This window comes from Hyperolius riggenbachi, chromosome 1 (assembly GCF_040937935.1).
Source record: "Hyperolius riggenbachi isolate aHypRig1 chromosome 1, aHypRig1.pri, whole genome shotgun sequence".
NCBI lineage: Eukaryota > Metazoa > Chordata > Amphibia > Anura > Hyperoliidae > Hyperolius > Hyperolius riggenbachi.
In genome coordinates this window covers 224465840-224487918 of record NC_090646.1, presented here as the reverse complement: position 1 = coordinate 224487918, position 22079 = coordinate 224465840, and the positions used below count along the sequence as shown (strand labels likewise).

General features: G+C 43.5%; 1 protein-coding gene across 1 annotated transcript in view; it reads left to right on the top strand.

Moving 5' to 3' along the window:
* Nucleotides 1–22079, top strand: part of CFI (complement factor I) — a 114751-nt gene that overhangs the window by 49896 nt on the left and 42776 nt on the right. Inside the window, exons 3-8 of the mRNA XM_068281427.1 lie at nt 4103–4358; nt 6565–6727; nt 7405–7580; nt 9264–9374; nt 15553–15660; nt 20886–20993. Coding sequence (XP_068137528.1) covers nt 4103–4358; nt 6565–6727; nt 7405–7580; nt 9264–9374; nt 15553–15660; nt 20886–20993 — 922 coding nt within the window. The remainder of the gene's footprint in view (nt 1–4102; nt 4359–6564; nt 6728–7404; nt 7581–9263; nt 9375–15552; nt 15661–20885; nt 20994–22079) is intronic.

Sequence of the window (22079 nt, the reverse complement as noted above, 5' to 3'; positions counted from 1 at the left end):
GAGGGGGGCCAGACCCCCCACCTCCCTCACCTGGGTCCCCCTCCTTCTGGCGCTTCCCCCTCCTAATTAGCAGCAGCGGGCAGGAGCGGCGAAGAAGACTCACTCACCTGCTCCTGGCGATACCGGCGGCGCATAACGTCATCCTCACGCGACGCTGGTCTCCGACTTCTCTGTTGCTCACTGTGCTTCCGCCAATCAGGAAGCACAGTGAGCGGTGGAGAAGGCGGAGACCAGCGTCACGTGACGCTATTTGCCATCGCCTGGAACGCAGGAAGGAGGTGAGTAAGTCCTCTTGCCCGCTGCTGCCCGCTGCTGCTAATTAGGAGGGGGAAGCGCCAGAAGGAGGGGACCCAGGTGAGGGAGGTGGGGGGTCCGGCCCCCCTCCCCGCCGCTTTCCCCGCCACCCCTCCTTTCCGTGCTGCTTCCCCCTCCTGTCCTGCACAGGCCTCTAGTGGCAACCTTTAGTAGTTAAGTCCAAATATAAAATGTTTTACAACAAAGCTATAAAAATGTGCTGCCTTCACCTAGGCCAAATCAGATCATAATCATGGTTAAAGGTTTGTAATTTAGTGGTTATATGCAGTGGCGTAGTTAAGGAGCTGTGGGCCCCGATGCAAGTTTTACAATAGGGCCCCCCAAGCACTCTATACATAACAATTGCTACTGCGCACCAAAACCTGCCAATGGCAACTACAGTGTCAGAGGTGCAAGAAGGGGATGGGGAACAGTTTGTTTATGATTATCACTATTAACCACTTGCCGACCGCACGCTTATACCGTGCGTCGGCAAAGTGGCAGCTGCAGGACCAGCGACGCAGTACTGCGTCGCCAGCTGCAGGCTGATTAATTAGGAAGCAGCCGCTCGCGCGAGCGGCTGCTTCCTGTCAAATCACGGTGGGGGGCTCCGTGAATAGCCTGCGGGCCGCCGATGGCGGCTCGCAGGCTAAATGTAAACACAAGCGGAAATAATCCGCTTTGTTTACATTGTACGGCGCTGCTGCACAGCAGCGCCGTAAGGCAGATCGGCGATCCCCGGCCAATCAGCGGCCGGGGATCGCCGCCATGTGACAGGGGACGTCCCGTCACTGGCTGCACAGAACGGATAGCGTCCTGTGCAGCCTCGATCGCCGGGGGGGGGCAGGTAGGAGAGGGAGGGGGAGGATTTCGCCGCGGAGGGGGGCTTTGAGGTGCCCCCCCCCCCCGCAACACCCAGGCAGGCAGGAGAGATCAGACCCCCCCTGCACATCATCCCCATAGGGGGGAAAAAAGGGGGGCAATCTGATCTCTCTGCCTGCACGCTGATCTGTGCTGGGGGCTGCACAGCCCACCCAGCACAGATCACTCAAAACAGCGCTGGTCCTTAAGGGGGGGTAAAGGGTGGGTCATCAAGTGTTTAAAAGTATCTATAGAAGTGATTATTATGAGCACAGGACCAATAGGAAGCTAATACTGTGGTTGAGGAAGGGCCCTTTCGGGGCCCCTCTGGCCCAAGGGCCCCGATGCGGTCGCTACCTCTGCACCTCCTATTGTTACGCCCTTGGTTATATGATTACAATGGCTTGCACTTTTTTCCAGGAGAGCCTGATTTTATTCTCACTGTGAGCTCTGCAGGCACCCAAATACTCATTTAGGCCTTGTTCACAATATAAATCGACAGCGCAAGCGCTAAGCGCTTTTGTAAGCGCTTTTCAAATCGCTTTTTAGAGCACTTAGCGATTTTCCTATACCTTGCATTAAAGCGCAAACGTTCAGGAAAAGGTGCAGGCCCCGCGTTTGCACTGGGAAAGAAAGCTAATCGCTCATGTGAGAACACTCACATAGAGCAACATTACACAAGCGCTTTTAAAGTGCTTTTAAAAATCGCCAGCGCTTAAAATACAAAAAAGAAATCGCTCATAGTGTGAACAAGCCCTAATTGAGCTTCAGACAATTTTTAAACTCCAATCCGGGTTTCTTCTTGGACCACTTATGACCTTCCCTCTAAAGATGCTCATATCTTCAGATTCCTCTGGGCACTGTAATTGCCCCTCATATACTAAAAAATACCAGAACCTTAATTGGCCTCCTCCGAAACTGACTCTACGCTGTTCATGGGACCTAAGAATATGGGGCAAAATAAAAGTGTCAGTCTCATAAAAGGACTCAATTTTTTAGTTCTCTCATTTTTAAATCCTCACCACCACTTTTATAAGACTGACTATGTTTTTTTTCCCCCTGGCAATTCTGAAACATGAGTGCAGGGCTGGTCCTAGACTTTCTGCTGCCTGAAGCAATTGTTAGGATGCAACAACCCCCGTCCCCCCCTAGGAGAAACACCTATCTATCTATCTATTCTGTAGGTAGCCCCCATTGTGAGAAGCGGGTGGCTCACTGGCTACCCAAAGTGCTCCTTTCTATCTTTGTACCTCCTTCCATTTATAGTGGTAGCGGCTCCCTCCCTCTGCAGTGGCGAGCAGCACCGAAGAGAGGATGATCACTCGCCAGCTCCATGCATTCCAGCGCTGACGTCACTCTTCATCAGCACCCCCACCGTCCTCTCCATGGTTACAGTGCTTCACCCTTCATGTGAGCGCTGTAACCAGGATGTTGGGGGCAGTGTTGAAAAGTGACGTCAGCGCTGGAATGCATGGAGCTAGTGAGTGATCATCCTCTCATAGGTGCTGCTTGCCACTGCAGAGAGAAGGAGCCACCTCTGCTGTTAATGGAGGGAGGGAGAGTTAGAGAGAGTGAGAGAGTGGGGCACTTTGGGTGCAATGGGTGCACTTCCTTGTTTGTCACGACACTGCTCCCTATTGGCTGCTGCCCTGGGGTAGGGCCATCACCTTGCCTCATCTAAAAACCGGATCTGCATGAGTGGGGAGCTGCAGCACTGTACATCCCTAAAGTGGCAAACAAAAGTTCCATCCAGTTACATTGGAAAGTGGCAAATTGTTTTCCATTTGTGACTTGTTAGATCCTCCTGTGTATCATTACTGGCAAAGAGAGAGGAAGGTCATGAGGGACATGAAAGAATGCATGAACTGTCACAGAAATATGCATACTGGATAATACATTCAGATCATTCATTCATGTGTCAGGTACAGATCACCAGTGCTGTTAGCAGTTGTATTGCTCAAAGCCAGAGGGGCTTCCTTTTTGATGGTAAAATGTGTATTGTGTGCAGACTGCTGGTAAAGGAGTGGTGTTTGCAAACAATACTGTATTCAGCTAGTGAGTCCTCAGATATCACTATGGCAATAAAATCAGTAATGCGTTATAATGGAATTATTAATAAGATGCCAAGGAATTGACTTAACATATTTATAAAGATGCAATGGGTTGAATCGATAATTTCTGGCATGTCCAATCTGCTCCCAATTAAGAACGGGATCGATTTTCATATCAGTACCGCACAAAATCGATCCCGTACTCAGATTGGACATGCTGGAAATTATCGATTTGACCCATCGATCTGATGGGAAATTGCATTGTGTGTACCAGTCTTTAGTTTGCTTCCTCCATTTAAGGCAGTGGTCCTCAAACTAAGGCCCGCAGGCCGAATGCGGCCCCCTGAGGCTTTTTTTTACCAGCCCCACACACACAAAATATATTACTTATAGGTGTGGTCAGCTACGTCTTTAAATATTGGTGGTCCACATGTAGAATAGCAATGCTGGCACCACCCATCCACATGGAAGCCAGAAAGCAGTCATTCGCTGGTTTCCAATCAAATTCCAAATCAGGTGACACTGCTGTCCAATTGGACTTCAGGTTCTCACCTGGGTATGCTTCACTGTCTGGCCCGCAAAGATATCATTTTATGTATATTCCGGCCCCCCAGCAGTCTGAAGTATGTTGACTCGGCCCTCGACCCAAAACGTTTGGGGACCCCTGATTTAAGGTGTTCAAGCCATCACAGTAACAGACTATTGACAACAGACAAAAAAGTGTCATTTATACTGCATTTTATTACAGCTATGTGTGGGTTACAAATATGCATTCAAAGGGGTATCAAGAATGCTTGCACCTTTAATAATGGCAAAAAGCAGAGCAAATATCCAACAAATACATAAATAAAAATGTACAAATATCCCCATTTGATGTGCTTTTTGATTTGTTACAGGATAAAAGGAAACAGGATGCATGCTGGGAAAAGAAATACACATCATTCTCATGCCAAAAAGTGTTCTGTGAACCGTGGCAGAGGTGTGTGGAGGGGAAATGTGTCTGTAAGATGCCCTACCAGTGTCCAAAAAATACAACATTCAATGCTTGCTCAGAGACGAAGAAGCCCTTAAATAGCTATTGTCTGGCAAAAAGTGCTGAATGTAACTTTGGCAAACCAGAATACAAATTTGCTTCTGATTCTCCATGTAAAGGTTTGTATAGTATTAATGCTTTGTATAGCCTTTTTTTTAAATATTTTCAATCTGAACCTAAAGGGAAATTGCACTTTTGATGAGAATAACAGTGTAATCAGGCCAGTGGTATCCACCACAGGGTTTAATAGTAATTTTTTTTCAAATTGCTTACTTTATTTATATGCATAGAAAATGTCGTGGCATTTCAGCCAGGTTTTCCAATTGTGGCCCTGACACACTAAACGTTTCTCATGATTTATCAAATGTGATCTCATTCCTCCAGTATTTAATACATTCTGAGCACGTTGCAAGTAAAAGAAAAATCTGTTAATAAGATGTCCCTGATTGATAAACATTTTATATGCAGTTTTTTCACATCTTTATAGATTTTTTTCACATACAAGGTAATGGAAAGATTTTACAAGAAAAGCACAGGGGCCATATTTCCATAAAAACTTACCCTCCTCCCCCCCCTTCAAAAAAGGTAGTTAAAAAAAAGTTGATAATAAAAGTTGGGGTCAAGAAGTAGAATTTTATTAGAAAGGTGGCAAGGTGCAAGATCTTGGAAAAACTTTTACGAGATAAAACCTAGTGTTTCTAGCCAAAGCTGGCAGATAGTGCCAAAGGGGTATGTGCACAAAATAACTGTAAACTTAACATGTGCAGACAGCACACCAGGTTTACACAACGGGCTTGATTCCCAAAGCCGTACTAACTCATAGCACAGTCGCGCTAGCGGTTTGCGCGTTAACGTTTTTTGCGCACAATTGTGAATTTTCACACGAAAACATAAGCGTTATAACACATGCAAAACGATAGCATGACCGTGCTATGAGTTAGCATGGCTTTGTGAATCAAGCCCATTTTATGTAGCAAGTTATGCAAATTGCCTTGCTTGCTTAATACATGCAATACCTAGGCTGTGTTCCCACTTGAGCTGAGAATGGAAATTTTTTGTCCGTTCTCCAGTCATTGCTAAACTAACAGTGAACGGCTCCTATCTTATAAATAGGGGCTCTTCACACTTGTCACACTGCAACTGGTCCAATGGATCCTTTGCGGTAAGCGAGACGCACTTCTGTGCTGTCCGCGATAATCCCAGGCCGGGGGATGTGTTCTCCCATATAGCCTATCGGGTAATGCATCTGCCCCGGGCTCCAACCGTGTGCATGTGGTCTGGCTCAAGGGGGAACCGAGCCTTACAGTACATTGCTTGTATAACAAGGAATGCAAGTGTTGCATGTATTAATACTCCAGTGTCTCAAAGTCTGAGTGAGTAGATGGGCATATCAATCACCAAGCATTACTTTGTCAGGGCATGGTAAGCATCACTTTGTCAGCTCATGAGCAGTAAGTTGTCTTGCAGCATAGAAGAGTATGAATGTCTTAGGAAGTGTAAGAGTACCATTGAAGGATTGGTCCTGTGGCTGAATAAGTGTCCTGGAGTGGTCCTCTGGAGCACAAGCCCAGTGATGATTGCAAACTTTATACCATTGCACCATAAAAAAAGAAAGAAACCCAAAAAAAATATCACCACTCAGGGGTAGTATGAAAAAGTACATGAACAAATCATTTTTATAACAATTTCTATAAATATACCGCTATTACACTTTATGATGATTCAATATTAAAAACATATCTATGCACACACAATGTAATATGATAATAGTACTGAACACAATAGATAGCTGTATGGCCCACTAGAGGTTCAGTTGTGAGCCTCCAGGGGATAGAATCCGGGTTCAGTATACAATAAAGGGATGCAAATGAACAACAGTGACCTCATTCACAGTTGTCGACCAACGTGCAAATTATGCATGAAACATATCAAAATATTAACAGCTGGAATATAACCCACACATCTATAACAAAAATAATAGTGAAAAACAAAGTGCTGTGCTAATTGAAGTCCTGACTGCAATATAAAAGCTAGTGTGAGTGATTGGAGCAGCCCATAGAAAGTGCAAAAGAGAGTATACTTAGCCCAGAAAAGTGGTCAGGCATGCAGGCATCGGTGTGGAGGCAGAGAGAGACGGAGGGTCCCCTAAAACGGACCCACTAGTTCCGCGGGCGTTACCCCGCTTTATCAAGGAGAGAGGGGAACAACCACAGACACGCTCACAGTATATCTAACCTTTACACCACCATAAACATGTTCAGGCCTTAGTCTTTTAACTTGTTATATATACGAAACTTCAATTGGTTTTTTTTTTCTACAATTTAGGTAAAATTAAATTATCTGTAAAAAATGAAAATGAGACAAAAGTGAATAAAAAAGGTTTTGTGGAAATACAACTGCCTGGCCAACTAAATAAATTCATTGTATGTCCTGAAAGATGGACCGTCCAAGAAGCCAATGTTGTCTGTAGGCAACTTGGAAATCCCAAGTAAGTTGACTTTTTTTTAAAATATATATTTTTTGTATTAGGAAACTGTACATAATTTATGTATCCTTTATTATAATAAAGGAGGGAAATAGAAAATAATCTTTTACACAGGAAGGGAAAAAGAAAGCTCAAAGATAAGTGAATGCAGTTAGTAGGCCCCTCACCTGTTTCCCCTAAAGTGGGGTGAAGAGTTTCCATTTTGTTTTTCCATAGCCTGACAGGGCTTTCCATAGAACAGCACCCAATGTCGCCAACCTAGGAAGCCATGGACAGCTTGTGTGGTCTGTTGCTCCGGCAACTGTACTGCGCATGGTCCAGGCAAACTGTACTGCGCATGTGAGAGAAAGTCAGCAGTATTGAGCAGCCACAAGCATATAGCACAAGAGGCGCATTGTCCATAAACATGAGCTGCACATGAGCTTTGCGCATCACACTATTTCCTATCCTTGGTGGCCCGGATCTTTCCAGATCCTTGAAACGCCCCTGTCACTATATACATTAATAAGGATAATAATTTGCACAATTATGTTTTAGGTTTGTAATATGAATACAAATTTGACTTTTAGAAAATCAATATCTATTTCTTGAGCAGTTATTGAGAGTCAGTCACTGGCAAAAGTGACACTATACAACTAAAAAATATCTTGTTAATGTGCTTCCTTTTGTTTTCTTTGCAGAGGTGCATTCACAGATTTTCTTCAGTATAATGCCACAGAAAACTATGAGCAGACTGAATGTCTACATGTGACCTGCAGAGGCATGGAGAGCAGCTTGGCTGAATGTACATTAAGGAAAGGCACACTCAGCGGACACAACTTGGGAGCAGTTTACTGTTATGAAGACAAAAATGAAGGTTTGTATATCCTTACCTACCAAATTATCATTCTGAAATCATCAGCTACATAAAAGTACACCAGGAGCTAAATAAGAGCGCTTCATAGTGAACCTGAAACTCATCCTTAAATGATGAGTAAGGACAAATAACAAATGATAGATTGCGGTAAAGAGACTGAGTAAGTACCTACCAACAAGCTGCTATCAGAAAACCATGCATACAAGCAAGGGAAGCTATCCTCATCATTATGTGACCAGGATTTTAAGGGGAAAGAAGGTACTGAGGGGAGTGATCAATTTACAAACACACAATCATTAACCCTCTGCACTCAGAACACTCACAGTAAGCTGATCGCTGTTACTTACAATAGGTAGTTAAATTCTGACAGATTTGTCAGGTTTGGACTAATCCATTGTCTCACGGGGGAATTTCAGTTATTTCTTTATTTACAAAAGCACTTACCACACATGATGCCTTTGTCTGCTCCTATCGCACGGTGTCTGTGGCTCATCCGCTTCTGTATTGGCAACACTTATACGCTGCTGGACCAGTGGGGCTGGGCGCGCTGCACTTGCCGCCAACATGGAAACCACCTGTTAAAACACATTGCAGGCAGACACTTTTCAAACAAGTAATAGGAACTCCCAGCCTGAGTGAGCCTCCATGCCCACAGCTCCACCCACGGGCGTAGCAACAGCCATAGCAACTGTGATGGGGCCCTGGAGCAGAGTGGGCCCAGGTTTTACTTGATGTGTTCACTATTAACTTTCCTTTCTTTCTCCACCATCTGACTTTGTCTTTTAGCCCAAGGACTATACACAGTGTACATTGCAGGGGAACATAAATTGCCCAATCAACTCATATCTAATGGGGTAGGGGCATAATTTCTAGCTACGCCATTGGCTCCACAGGTGATGCCCTCTCACTCCAACCGGCAGCAGTATGTATTTGTGAGGGGACAACTAGCACACTATATTCAGACCATAAGACACACTAACTTTCCTCCCTTAAGCGTAGTTCACATTATAAATTGCCAGCACTATCACAAGCGCTGAGCGATTTAAAGGGCTATTTTTAAAGCACTTTTTCAAGTGCTTTCTGAATGATTTTCGCATAGAAAAGCACTTTTTTAAGCGCTTTTGTGGAGCAATGATTTTTTCACCTCCTGACGTCAGTCAGGAAGTGAACTCTTTGACTCAAAAATGAGTAAATACAATGTATTTATTCATTTAAGCGATCGGGAAATGGCTTTTCAAGCGCTTTGCGATTTCCTTATACTTTCTGTTGAATCGCAAATGCTCAGAAAATGGTGCAGGAGCCACGTTTACGATTGGATTGAAAGCTCATCGCTTATGTGAAAACTCTCATATAACTGAACATTGCACAAGCGTTTTTGAGGCGATTTTTAAAATCTCTAGCGCTAAAAAAAGCGAAATAGGTCTTGATGTGAACAAGCCCTTACACACACTTTTGGGGGAGAAAAAGTGCATCTTATGATCTGAAAAAGACAGTCATTTCCAATAAATTACTTACTTTCTCCAGTAAATCCTCAGACGGGTGAACCTTAGTAAATTAAGCCCTATGGTGGAGAAACAGATCTGAATAATGTGGGGTGATGTAAAGGTTGAGCTGGTAGGAGATTATAGTTATGAATGTATTTGGAAAGTAATATTAAAAGTTATACTTTGTATTGTATTTTAGGTTGTACAAGTCATGAGTTCACCTGTGTTAATGGTAAATGCATTCCTGAGAATAACATTTGTAATGGGGCTGATGACTGTGGAGATCTCAGTGATGAATTATGCTGCTCTGGTAAGTATAAAATGTAATGGAAGATAAAATATACACAGTCAGTGCAATTTCACATTCATTTTGGTTCAGTCGGTGAACATTACTAAAAGTTCATATCAAAATCAGATCAGATAAGCAATCCTACTCTGGCTAATGTGTACAGTGGTTTCCTGAAACCGCTTACACATTCGACCTAAAGCTTAGTACCCACAGCCAAATGGATTGGGGGATCTTTGCCGCTGAAAGATTGTTCCCCAATCCATCTGGCCTAATCATCAAGCATCATTTGTGGCCGCAAAAACAATCACACCAATTAATTACCACAGGAATCTATAGGAATCTGAATAATCCTTGTTCAGTGATTGGACATAATGGTCGCAATCAACGCACATCACTAAACATTTTTGTGAAATGATGTTACACGATATCACAAAAAAAAAACAAACAGTAGTTTGTAGGAAAAAAAAGTCGTCCACTGTGAAACTCGGCAGAAAAATTGCATAGTGGGTAGGGACCTTCAGGGCCCTTTAACACTGCATTTCTACCACTGCCCACCTCTAGGGCAAAGTTAGTCTATGGGGCCTTTCACACGTTACCCTGCCGCAAACTGTGGTGGACCGGAAGACTATGGCGATTTTTTTATTTTTTAAATGTTGCATTTGTGGAACTATATTTGAGCAACTGTATTTTTAGCTTCCGCGCATGTGATCGATTTGGCCACAGGAAGTGAGCATCACCACCTGCTTGGCCAGCTGCCAGGCAGGGATTACCGCGTACTAACTTGTTTTGGCGGTGCGGTGTGGCCCCCCCTGGCTACTGCCAATTCGCAGTGTGAAACCGGCCTTAGTGTGTAAAAGTGGAGTCAATGTTTGTTATAATATTTTATTATCGGTCTTTAAGCGTCTTCTCTGAAACCACCTCCTCGATATGCTTTTGTTGTTTACAGTCTGGCTTCTGTCTTGTTGTTTTCATGAACTTTCTCTCTCTCTGTTGTTTGATTGCAATCTGGCAACAGTCTATTGGATTTCAGGCTTCTATGTTGATTGAAGTGCTTCCAGGGAGGGTTTATCCTCTACAAACATTCAAGCTCTTCCCCTCAACTAGTATCCTGCCACCACATTTGTTGCTGTTTATGGTTTTGGCAAGCGCACATGGAAAAAAAGATTCCTTAGAATTTGGGCAACAGATATTGCTAGAAAATCGGTAGCCGATATTTTACTATCACCTTCCTTAACCTAGCTCTCACATCAACTCCCCCTACCTACGCCTAACACATCCTACCCCTTACCTATCCCTAACACTAAGGACTCCCCTGCCTACAGCTGACACTAATTTGTGACCCTCCCCCTTCCCCTGGCGCTCAGCTATACTATAGCCTAGGACCCTTCTAATTATGCGCATGCTATAATCGAATACTGGCATTAACCCAGACACTAAGCTATACTATAGCCTAGGACCCTTCTAATTATGCGCATGCTATAATCGAATACTGGCATTAACCCAGACACTCAGCTATACTATAGCCTAGGACCCTTCTAATTATGCGCATGCTATAATCGAATACTGGCATTAACCCAGACACTCAGCTATACTATAGCCAAACAACCATTCACTTTCAGAGAACCGATAAAGCCAGAAAGGGCTTGGCTATACTGTATCGGAGTTCCCAGTAGAGGTTAAAGCTGCTAACCAGAGTTTGGCTATACTATTGCTGCACTTTTGGGTCGAAATTGATTGCATATATCGGTTGGGCATGCTGCCAGATATAGGGCCGACTTGCTCAATAGGGCGACGAACGCAATGAAACCCCCAGCGTTGTCCCCCCTAATGTAAGAAATGAATCACCCCACAAAACTTCAGTTCCCAAAGCACGGTGCTTGGGGGTAATATTCAACTCATCTCTCTCTTTTATTCCTCATGTTAACTCCATAACCAGCTCCTGTCATCTCCAACTCAAAAACATATCTCGCATCCATCCTTTTCTCACTCAAGACACAATGAAAATTTTAATACATGCTATTATAATTTCTCATCTGGACTACTGCAACATACTACTTTGTGGACTAACTTCTAACAGTCTGGCCCCGCTCCAGTCAGTACTGAACTCAGCTGCTCGTCTCATTCATCTTTCTTCTCGATCTTCCTCTGCTGACCCTCTCTGTCAAGCTCTTCACTGGCTGCCAATCAACCAGAGGATCCAGTTCAAACTCCTAACCCTAACCTACAAAGCTCTCCACAATCTCTCTCCCCGGTACATATCCTCACTAATTTCCAGATACAAACCCAATCGCAAACTCAGATCTGCACATGATCTTCTGTTGTCCTCCTCTAGAATCGCCTCCTCACATTCACGTTTACAAGATTTTGCACGCGCTTCACCCCTCCTCTGGAATGCCCTCCCACAACCAGTGGCAGCGCCAGGAGGGTGCTTTGGGTGCTGAAGCTCCCCCTAAAATTCTCCAAGCACCCCCCAGCATGAACTGACTTTCGGCATCTAATAGATGCCATGTCAGTTCACTGCAGCAGCAGCAGCCTACAGCTCCGGCAGTGGCAGAGCAGGGCTACAGTAAAATGGCGTCCGAAGCCCTGCTCTGGAGACTGAGTCTGCAGTACAGGGCTTTGACCGCCATTTTCCCGTAGCCCTGCTCTCAGTGCCGGAGTTTCAGTTGCTGGCTGCAGAGGATCGTGTGAGTTGCACGCCGGACGGAGGTCAGGACAGGAGCTCTGCTTCAGGTGAGTAATGAAGTGTTTTCTGGCCAGGTCTGCCACATGATTGCACGTATTTTCTGGTCAAATCTTCCACATGATTGCATGTATTTTCTGGTCAAATCTTCCACATGATTGCATGTATTTTCTGGTCAAATCTTCCACATGATTGCATGTATTTTCTGTTCAAATCTTCCACATGATTGCATTTATTTTCTGGTCAAATCTGCTACATGATTGCATGTATTTTCTGGTCAAATCTTCCACATGATTGCATGTATTTTCTGTTCAAATCTTCCACATGATTGCATTTATTTTCTGGTCAAATCTGCTACATGATTGCATGTATTTTCTGGTCAAATCTTCCACATGATTGCATGTATTTTCTGGTCAAATCTTCCACATGATTGCATGTATTTTCTGGTCAAATCTTCCACATGATTGCATGTATTTTCTGGTCAAATCTTCCACATGATTGCATGTATTTTCTGGTCTAATCTTCCACATGATTGCATGTATTTTCTGGGCAAATCTGCCGACATGATTCAACGTATTTTCTGGTCAAATCTGCTGACGTGATTGAACTATTTTCTGGTCAAATCTGCCACATGATTGCACGTATTTTCTAGTCAAATCTGCCGACATGATTGAACGTGTTTTTTGGGTAAATCTGCCGACATGATTGCATGTATTTTCTGGGCAAATCTGCCGACATGATTGCATGTATTATCTGGGCAAATCTGCTGACATGATTGCATGTATTATCTGGGAAAATCTGCCGACATGATTCCACGTATTTTCTGGTCAAAACTGCTGACATGATTGAACTATATTCTGGTCAAATCAGCCGACATGATTGCACGTATTTTCTGGTCAAATCTGCCGACATGATTGAACGTGTTTTTTGGTCAAATCTGCCGACATGATCGAACATATTTTCTGGGCAAATCTGCTCACATTGCATGTATTTTCTTGAGAAAACCTGCACAATTATGTGAATTTTCTGGGGAAAGGGTCACCAAAACTTTGGCCCACTGTCTTTGCGTTGCACTTTTAAAGGGAACCTGAGGTGAGAATAATATTAAAGCTGCCATATTTATCTCCTTTTAAGCAATACCAGTTGCCTGGCTGCCGTGCTGGTCCTCTGCCTCTAATTCTTTCAACCATAGACCCTGAACAAGCATGCAGCAGGTCGCGGGTTTCTGACAATATTCTCAGAACTGACAAGATTAGCTGCATGCTTGTTTCTGGTGTAATTCAGTTCACTACTGCAGCCAAATAGATCAGCAGGGCTGTGTCACGCTTGGTGGTATATTCTCGACAGTCAGCACGACATGCATAACCTGACGTGAAGGAGGTACACACACTAGCACAAGGAGCCAGGATATCCCCAGTTTAGTGGAGGAGAGAACTGACTCCAACAGGAGATGTGGCGCACAGAGCAGGCGTAGATCCGAACAGCCACAAACAATCCTCCCACTATAGTGGCTCAGCGCAAGGTAGCGCTGAGCGCATAAACCAGAACTCAGAAGATCAGGACAGGTAACAGAATGAACGCTTGCTTAACTAGTCACTGCTTAAGTGACAGCAAGCGTCCATAACAAGACAGACTGGAATGAGGCAGCCAATGCGATTGCAGCGGTGGTGTGCCTCACAAGGACAGGACAGAATAGTCGGGAAATAGAGTCAAAGAAGGCAGACGTAATACACACAAATATACAATAGGTATGCTTTCCTAGCGTATTACGGTTACAGCTATCAATGAGATACAAACGACTAACTGACATATGTATATATCTGCGATAAACCGATATATATCATAAGCAAGGAACACTAACTAAGAACTGGAGCAGGACTACGAAGGATTCGCTACTTCTACGCAGAAGCGAGCGCAATCCACGCAAGGCAACAGGAACCCGACTGACTAGTTCAGCACGGGTGATCACGATACGCGCAACCTACCAAAACGTGCTGGAAGCTGACTGACTGAACACAGGATATAAACAGTTCGTGTACGTATATATCAGCGACACTGATGTATTAACGTAACACGAATACAAGGAAAATAACAAACGTGCTAGCATGCATATATATCGGCGATGAACCAATATATGATGCAAGACCAGCAAAGTAACATTAGAACTAGAAACACGATCTGGGGCCAAAGCAGCAGCAGCAAGACAGGCTTATGCTGAAGCTATGATAGCCCGTGGAGCCCTGCAGGAAGCAGATCTTTATACTGAGGTCATCCAATGTTAGAAGACATGTAGATTCCCACACAGGTGAATGGTAATTATTCAATCCTGAGCTGGCAAGCACTGCAGAGCCACTGCAGATGGAATCAACAACTAGTTTGACCAACTATGCAAGAAAATGCATGTAATGACATCAAAAACTGCTTGTCTTCAGTAAAACTGCAGACTGCAGTACATGCTGCAGACATGATCATAACAGGCTGCCAGGCAACTAGTATTGTTTAAAAGGAAATAAATATGGCAGCCTCCATATCACTCTCACCCCGGGTTCACTTTAAATTACAGTTAGCTCCACCCTCACCCGGTCATGGCCATGCCCATATACCCACACCCATTTTTTGCCACATCAGCTACCCCAGAAATTGGTCCAGCACCTGCATAGCACACCCCCCCCCAGAAAAAAAATCCTGGAGCCGCCACTGCCCACAACACATCCGTCACTCGCCAACCTTTGTGACCTTAAAACGCTCTCTAAAAACGAATTTGTTCTGACAAGCTTATGCGCTACCTTAGGCCACTTCCGTTTGTCCTAAGACCAAATTGCACTCCTACTAGGTATCCTAAAACACACTGCCTCTATATATTTTATCATATACTACCCCTCCTCTTGTTTCCCCCCATTCCCTTTAGATTGTAAGCTCGCAAGGGCAGGGCTCTCTCTCCTTTTGTGTCTTGGAAATCATTATACATTTTATTCATCATGTTACTTTTATCACTGTCATTACTAATTCTATATTTTGTATTCTGTATTTTGTATCATTTTTTGTATTTTGTCACTAATTATGTATCTTGTATATTGGCGTATACCATTGTCTGTAGTATTATGTACCCCATGTTTGTTTCTTACTTTGTACAGCACCACGGAATATGTTGGAGCTTTATAAATCAATAATAATAATAATAATATATTTGGATGATGTGATAAAGTACAAAAGACACTAATGTACTAGTTGATTTTGCATTGTATTACGTTATATAACAATTGCACAGTTGAATTTCTGTATTTTCTTAATGTTTTATTCAAAACCAATAAAATCTATTATGGAAAAAAATAAACAATTAGATAAAACAGATGTTATGTGCACTGAAATTGTTTTGTCCATAAGGGCCTAGGTTACTTGCATTGCATATCCTGCTAGATTCTCTTCCAAGTGATGACTTTGGTTACCTATGGCTTTCTCGAATACTTAGTCCACACCAGCTTTATATCTTCTGTAATGTCATTTATGTAATTTCAGACTGTACAAATGGTTTCCACTGCAAGTCAGATGTATGCATTTCTCCACATCAGCACTGCAATGGTGAACGGGACTGTATCGCAGGAGACGATGAGGTTCACTGTAAAGGTATGGTAAATCAGCTGTAATAGTAATGAATTATATGTTTGTTTGCTAAGTTCAGACATATTCAGCAGTTTACAGAGAGTTTGCAAATGAGCTTTTATTGTCCTGCTACAGAACAATGTATTCACTTGCTGACAATCACATTATTAGTAGAGCGCGGATCAGGTCATTTGAGCCCTGGGATCGGCAGGCGTCTAATAGATGCCAATGGTATTTATGGGTAATTGGGCGACCAGGCAGTGAGTTGAGTGGCCAATGCAATACTAGTGGCCGATCTGCTACTAGGAAAAGAACAATTAGAGGAGCTGATTCTTTGTTTTGTAGACAATTAAATAGCGGTTGTTTGGGTGCCAGGGGTTAGTGTTAGGCACTAGGAGAGGGAGGTTAGTGTTAGGCACTTGGAGGGGGAAGTCAGTGTTAGGCACTATGTGGGGAGGTTAGTGTTAGGCACCAGGAGGGGGAGGTTAGTGTTAGGCACTAAGAGAGGGAGGTTAGTGTTAGGCACTAGGAGGGGGGGTTAGTGTTAGGCTCTAGGAGAGGGAGGTTAGTGTTAGCAACTAAAAGAGGGAGGTTAGTGCTAGGCACTAAGAGAGGGAGGTTAGTGTTAGGCACTAGGAGGGGGGGTTAGTGTTAGGCTCTAGGAGAGGGAGGTTAGTGTTAGCAACTAAAAGAGGGAGGTTAGTGCTAGGCACTAGGAGGGGGAGGTTAGTGTTAGGCTCTAGGAGAGGAAGGTTAGTGTTAGGAACTAAGAGAGGAAGGTTAGTGTTAGGCACTAGGAGGGGGAGGTTAGTGTTAGGCACTAGTAGGGGGAGGTTAGTGTTGGGCTCTAGGAGAGGGATGTTAGTGTTAGGAACTAAGAGAGGAAGGTTAGTGTTAGGCACTAGGAGGGGGAGGTTAGTTTTAGGCACTAGGAGGGGGAGGTTAGTGTAAAGCACTAGGAGGGAGAGGTTAGTGTTAGGCTCTAGGAGAGGGAGGTTAGTGGTAGACACTAGGAGAGGGAGGTTAGTGGTAGACACTAGGAGAGGGAGGTTAGTGTTAGGCACTAAGAGAGAGAGGTTAGTGTTAGGCACTAGGAGGGGGAGGTTAGTGTTAGGCACTAGGAGGGGGAGGTTAGTGTTGGGCTCTAGGAGAGGGATGTTAGTGTTAGGAACTAAGAGAGGAAGGTTAGTGTTAGGCACTAGGAGGAGGAGGTTAGTGTTAGGCTCTAGGAGAGGAAGGTTAGTTTTAGACACTAGGAGAGGGAGGTTAGTGTTAGGGACTAAGAGAGAGAGGTTAGTGTTAGGCACTAGGAGAAGGAGGTTAGTGTTAGGCACTAGGAGGGGGGGGGGTTAGTGTTAGGCACTAGGAGGGGGAGGTTAGTGTTAGGCACTAGGAGGAGGAGGTTAGTGTTAGGCACTAGGAGGGGGAGGTTAGTGTTAGGCACTAGGAGGGGAAGGTTAGTGTTGGGCTCTAGGAGAGGGATGTAAGTGTTAGGAACGAAGAGAGTAAGGTTAGTGTTAGGCACTAGGAGGGGGAGGTTAGTGTAAAGCACTAGGAGGGAGAGGTTAGTGTTAGGCTCTAGGAGAGGGAGGTTAGTGTTAGGCACTAGGAGAGGGAGGTTAGTGTTAGGCACTAAGAGAGAGAGGTTAGTGTTAGGCACTAGGAGGGGGGTTAGTGTTAGGCTCTAGGAGAGGGAGGTTAGTGTTAGACACTAGGAAAGGGAGGTTAGTGTTAGGCACTAAGAGAGAGAGGTTAGTGTTAGGCACTAGGAGAGGGAGGTTAGTGTTAGGCACTAAGAGAGGGAGGTTAGTATTAGGCACTAGGAGGAAGAGGTTAGTGTTAGGCATGAGGAGGAAGAGGTTAGTGTTATAGTGTTAGGCATTAGGTGGGGGATAACACATACAAGTGGTGGTGGACTCCTCCAAAGCTGGGCACTGCTCATGAAAGACTGACTTTTATTGAGATGTTAGCAAAGTAATTGAAGAGGATTTGTACTGAAATTAACGTAATGAATGAAATGGCATTTTTTTTTACAATACTTATTTATATTTATTTATAAATTATTTAGTCAGTGTTTGCCCATTGTAAAATCTTTTCTTGCCCTGATTTTACATTCTGAAATTTATCACAGGTGGTGACATCTTTACTGCTGGCAGGTGCATAACCGTGAATTTTTTGTTTACTGTGTGTTCCAAAGTGGGTGAGGGGAATCCCCTCCCCCCCGCCACCTTACTTCCACCCTTTCCCAAAATATGCTAAGTGAAGCAGGACTTGTGATATAGACATTCATTTAGATGGTGGGGGACTACTCATAGATAGGCTTACTGGCAAGTGAGAATTGTAAAATATATCACTTAGAAATAATAGAAATGTACTGCTTATTATCTAATACAGTAGTCTGGGTATAATTATCAGGGGTGTAAATAGAAACCACTGCCCCCCCAGCAACTTTTTGGAGACACCTTCCGAAAAGTAGAGAAGTGTGTGTGTTGGGGGGGGGGGGGTTTGGGGGTAAGGAAATCAGAATAGGGAAAGATAGTCAGCGTGGAGAGGGTCAGGCGGGGTAGATCTGTCAGCCAGAGGGGGAGGGAGGAGGTGAAGATAGGAAGGAGCGATCAAAATTTGGGGGGGTAGATAGGGTGGAAAAGTCAGGCAGGGTTGGGACAGGGAGGAAGGCATTGAGAAAGGAGGGAATAATCCAGCCATAGAGCTGCCCCCTCTCAGATGATAGGGTGAGACCCCTTGCCCACTCACTGCAGGTCGCAAAGGTATTCAAAACAAAGACACCAAATGCTGAAGTGTTTATAATTTAAAACAAAAACACTTCAACACACATAAATTTAAGAAAGAAAAAAGAAACAGAAATATGAACCTAACAGTCTTTCTGAAAAATGCAGTTGTACAGTGTCTGTAATTTAAAACAAAAACACTTCAACACACATAAATTTAAAGAGAACCCGGGGTGGGCAGATGCGGGGGGGCAGATGGGACACAGAGGCAGGTTCCCTGCCTCATAGCATGCCTCTGTGTTCTCACACCACCGCTCTTTTTTTTTTAATTAAAGGACAACTGTAGCAAGAGGCCTATAGAGGTTGCCATATTTATTTCCTTTTAAACAATACCAGTTACCTGGCAGCACTGCTTATCTATTTGGCTGCAGTAGTGTCTGAATCAGAGCAGAAACAAGCATGCATATAATCTTGTCAGATCTGACAACAATGTCAGAAACACCTAATCTGTTTAGGGTCTATGGCTAATCGTATTATTAGAGGCAGAGGAACAGCAGGATAGCCAGGCAACTGCTTAAAGCAGGAGGATTAGCCATACTATGCCAGGGTAAGAAAAAACATACATATAAGTAGATAAATACTTGTTCTACATACATAACAGATGTATCTTACTGCCCACGTTTTGATTTCAGTGAATTTTATATAGTAAAGGAAGAGAATTCTGTTCTTGGTGGGGGCCATGTCTTTTGCCCACAGTTTGAGGTTAAATCCTGATGTAATTTCTTCCCTTAACTTTTTTTCTTTTCTCCTCCCATCGCTGAGCCACCTCAGCCTTGCTTGTAAACACAAGTGAGCAGAGGATCATGTTTCAGCTAGGCAGCTTAAACACTGCAGTCTGCTCAGCCAATCAGTGAGAAGCAGGAAGGTGGAAGGGTCATTGGCAATGGCACAGAAAAGAGCCTGGGGACTGAGAAAATATAATAACAGCAGAGAGATTCCTGAATGCAGGGAGAGATTTCTAGCAGCATTTTAAACACACTGCAGTGTTTAAATAGAATTTTATTTTGTGGCTGACAATCTCGCTTTAAAAGGAAAGAAATATGGCAGCCTCCATAGCCCTCTTGCTACAACTGGGAAAGTGAAGATAAGATTCAATTCTCTCATTTTAGGCATAGACAAGACATACTTTATATTGCGCATTTCTTCTGGTGGACTCAAAGCGATTGGCTTGAGCTGCCACCACTAGGGTGCACTCAGTAGGCAGTAGCAGTGTTAGGGAGTCTAGCCCAAGGACTCCTCACTGAATAAGTCCTGGCTTACTGAGCAGGAAGAGCCAAGATTTGAACCCAGGTCTCCTGTGTCAGAGGCAGAGCCCTTAATCAGCACACTACAGAACACATTAGAGCCCTTAATCAGCACACCTTACACTATCCAGCCACTACTAGAGGGGAGGGGGGGGCACCACAGAGCTATTTTTAACACTGTGTTCTATGGAATTCTTACACACACACTCCAATACCAGCAAGAAAGGTATAAATGATCATTGTAACACCCATAATAGGCACTGCTAGTTACCATAACAAAGGAAACCAGTGCAGCATAACAATGATTTGGCAGGTGGTATTAATGTGTTAATTAAGCTGTAATTTTCACCTGTTGAGACCTGGGCTGTACCTAAACAGCACTTGTTATGCGGGTGCAGTTTGCTTTGTCCAGTGAGGTGTACCTGGCCTGATAACAATTTTTGTCTCCTTTGTAGACTTATGCTGGGAATACACGTTTCGTTTTTGCCTTCGTTTTAGCCTTCGTTTCGATTGTGCCTTTTGTGCTTTTCGCTCCCGAAATAATCGAACGTACGGTTAATATCACCACCCACGGTTTCGTTTTTTTTTTTTCGATCTTGATGGTTTCGTTTTTCCAATAATCGAAGGCTGCAAAGAAACGAAACGAAAATCCCTTTTTACAGGGACGGACTAACATAAACGAACATATAATCGATCTGAACAGCCATCAAGCCTACCAATGGCTCGATTAGATGGATAAAGAGAGATAATATCAAACATGTTCGATCACTAGTCGTTCGTTTTTGGGGTCTATTAATCGAAACTATAATGAGATTATGACTATTTTCACATACGTTTTCAACACTCGATTCGTTTACTGAACGAATCGAAGGCTAAAACGAAGGCAAAAACGAAACGTGTATTCCCAGCATTAGTTTGAAAAACATATTTTCAGTATATAACAGTTTGTTACTGGTGCTGATTAAACCAATGAACGTAGGCTATGATTCTGCCATTCATAAGATTTGGTGGGGAAGGGGCAAAAGTTACCTTGCCTAAGGCACCAAAATAGTCAGAAACAGCCCCATTCCAGTAGCTAGCTACAATCTGAAATAATTTAAGGCCACATGCTATATCTAGCCTGATTGGATTATTATCTGAATGACTCATTTGTTTACCTGAAATCCCTTTATTTACAGCATCTGCCAATAATCCATGTCCCATACTGTCATTTCAGAGTGCCAAAATAGTTTTCGCTGTAATTCAGGTGAATGCATTCCACTGCATTCTGTCTGCAATGGGGGGCACGACTGTCCTAGCGGAGAGGATGAAGTTAACTGCAAAGGTATAGTACTAATCAAAGGAGCAGTTATGCCAAATAATGGTATTGCTTTTCATTTGTTCTGTGCAGAGACTTTCAGAGAGCTTTTAATTTTCCTGCTACTAATTGATTTGCTGGCAATGACCTTATCTGCAGCACATTGATTTCAGTGGTCTTATTTAACAAGGAATATGTCAGTATTTCTTATTTTCCTTGGGTTGGTGAACTAAAGTTCATCAAGGTTGCTGAAACCATAAATTCCAGCTTTGATTCAGTCATTTTACATGAATACTACCGGTATCACACTATCGCACAGTGGAAAAACTCTGCAACTCGGCATGCCAAAAATGTAATATTCAGTCTTCAAAGGACCTCTGTGACCAATTTGCCCATTTTTTCTCAGACAGAGTCTCTGATATATTGTCCACCATCCAACTTACAGCATCTGAGCCCAATGTAGCCCCAAAGACCATTAGCAGAGACAACGTAACACCTTGGTCAAACTTCCAGGAGATTGATGAAAAAGTAGCAAAAACATGTAAAGAACAGCTGACTCTTGGGTGCATGCTAGAATACTTTTAATGTGAAAAATAGCTGTACAAAAATTACTTTACAAAAACACACATATACATGTACATATTCTAGGGACATATACCACATAAAATTGTTAAAACAGGGACAATGGAGCCCTGAAGGAAGCCAAATACCCAACACCCCAGAGCTTGATCTCTTAGAGGCTGCAGTCCTCCAAGAGAATATACTACAGAGTACATCCGGAGCTACTCGTATATGGAACTTAGTTCTGTCAGCTTCACAAGTTTGAAAAAAGAGCACTTCAGGTTAAACGCCACTTTTGGATTGTAGATGTGTTAGCTGAGATAATTATATATCCAGGAGATACATGTATTCAGTTCCTCATGTCTCAAATGGATTCCAGAACTATCCAGACCATGTCTGTGGTTATGGGTAGCAAAGATTATTTTTCAATTGGACTCAATCGCAGTCGTGTGAGAAAGTCTGTGCCTATTGACTCTGTAGGAAGTATGGACTCAATCGCAGTCCCCAATGACACATAGACAAGTCTCCAAGTGATACTTCATAAAAGGCATC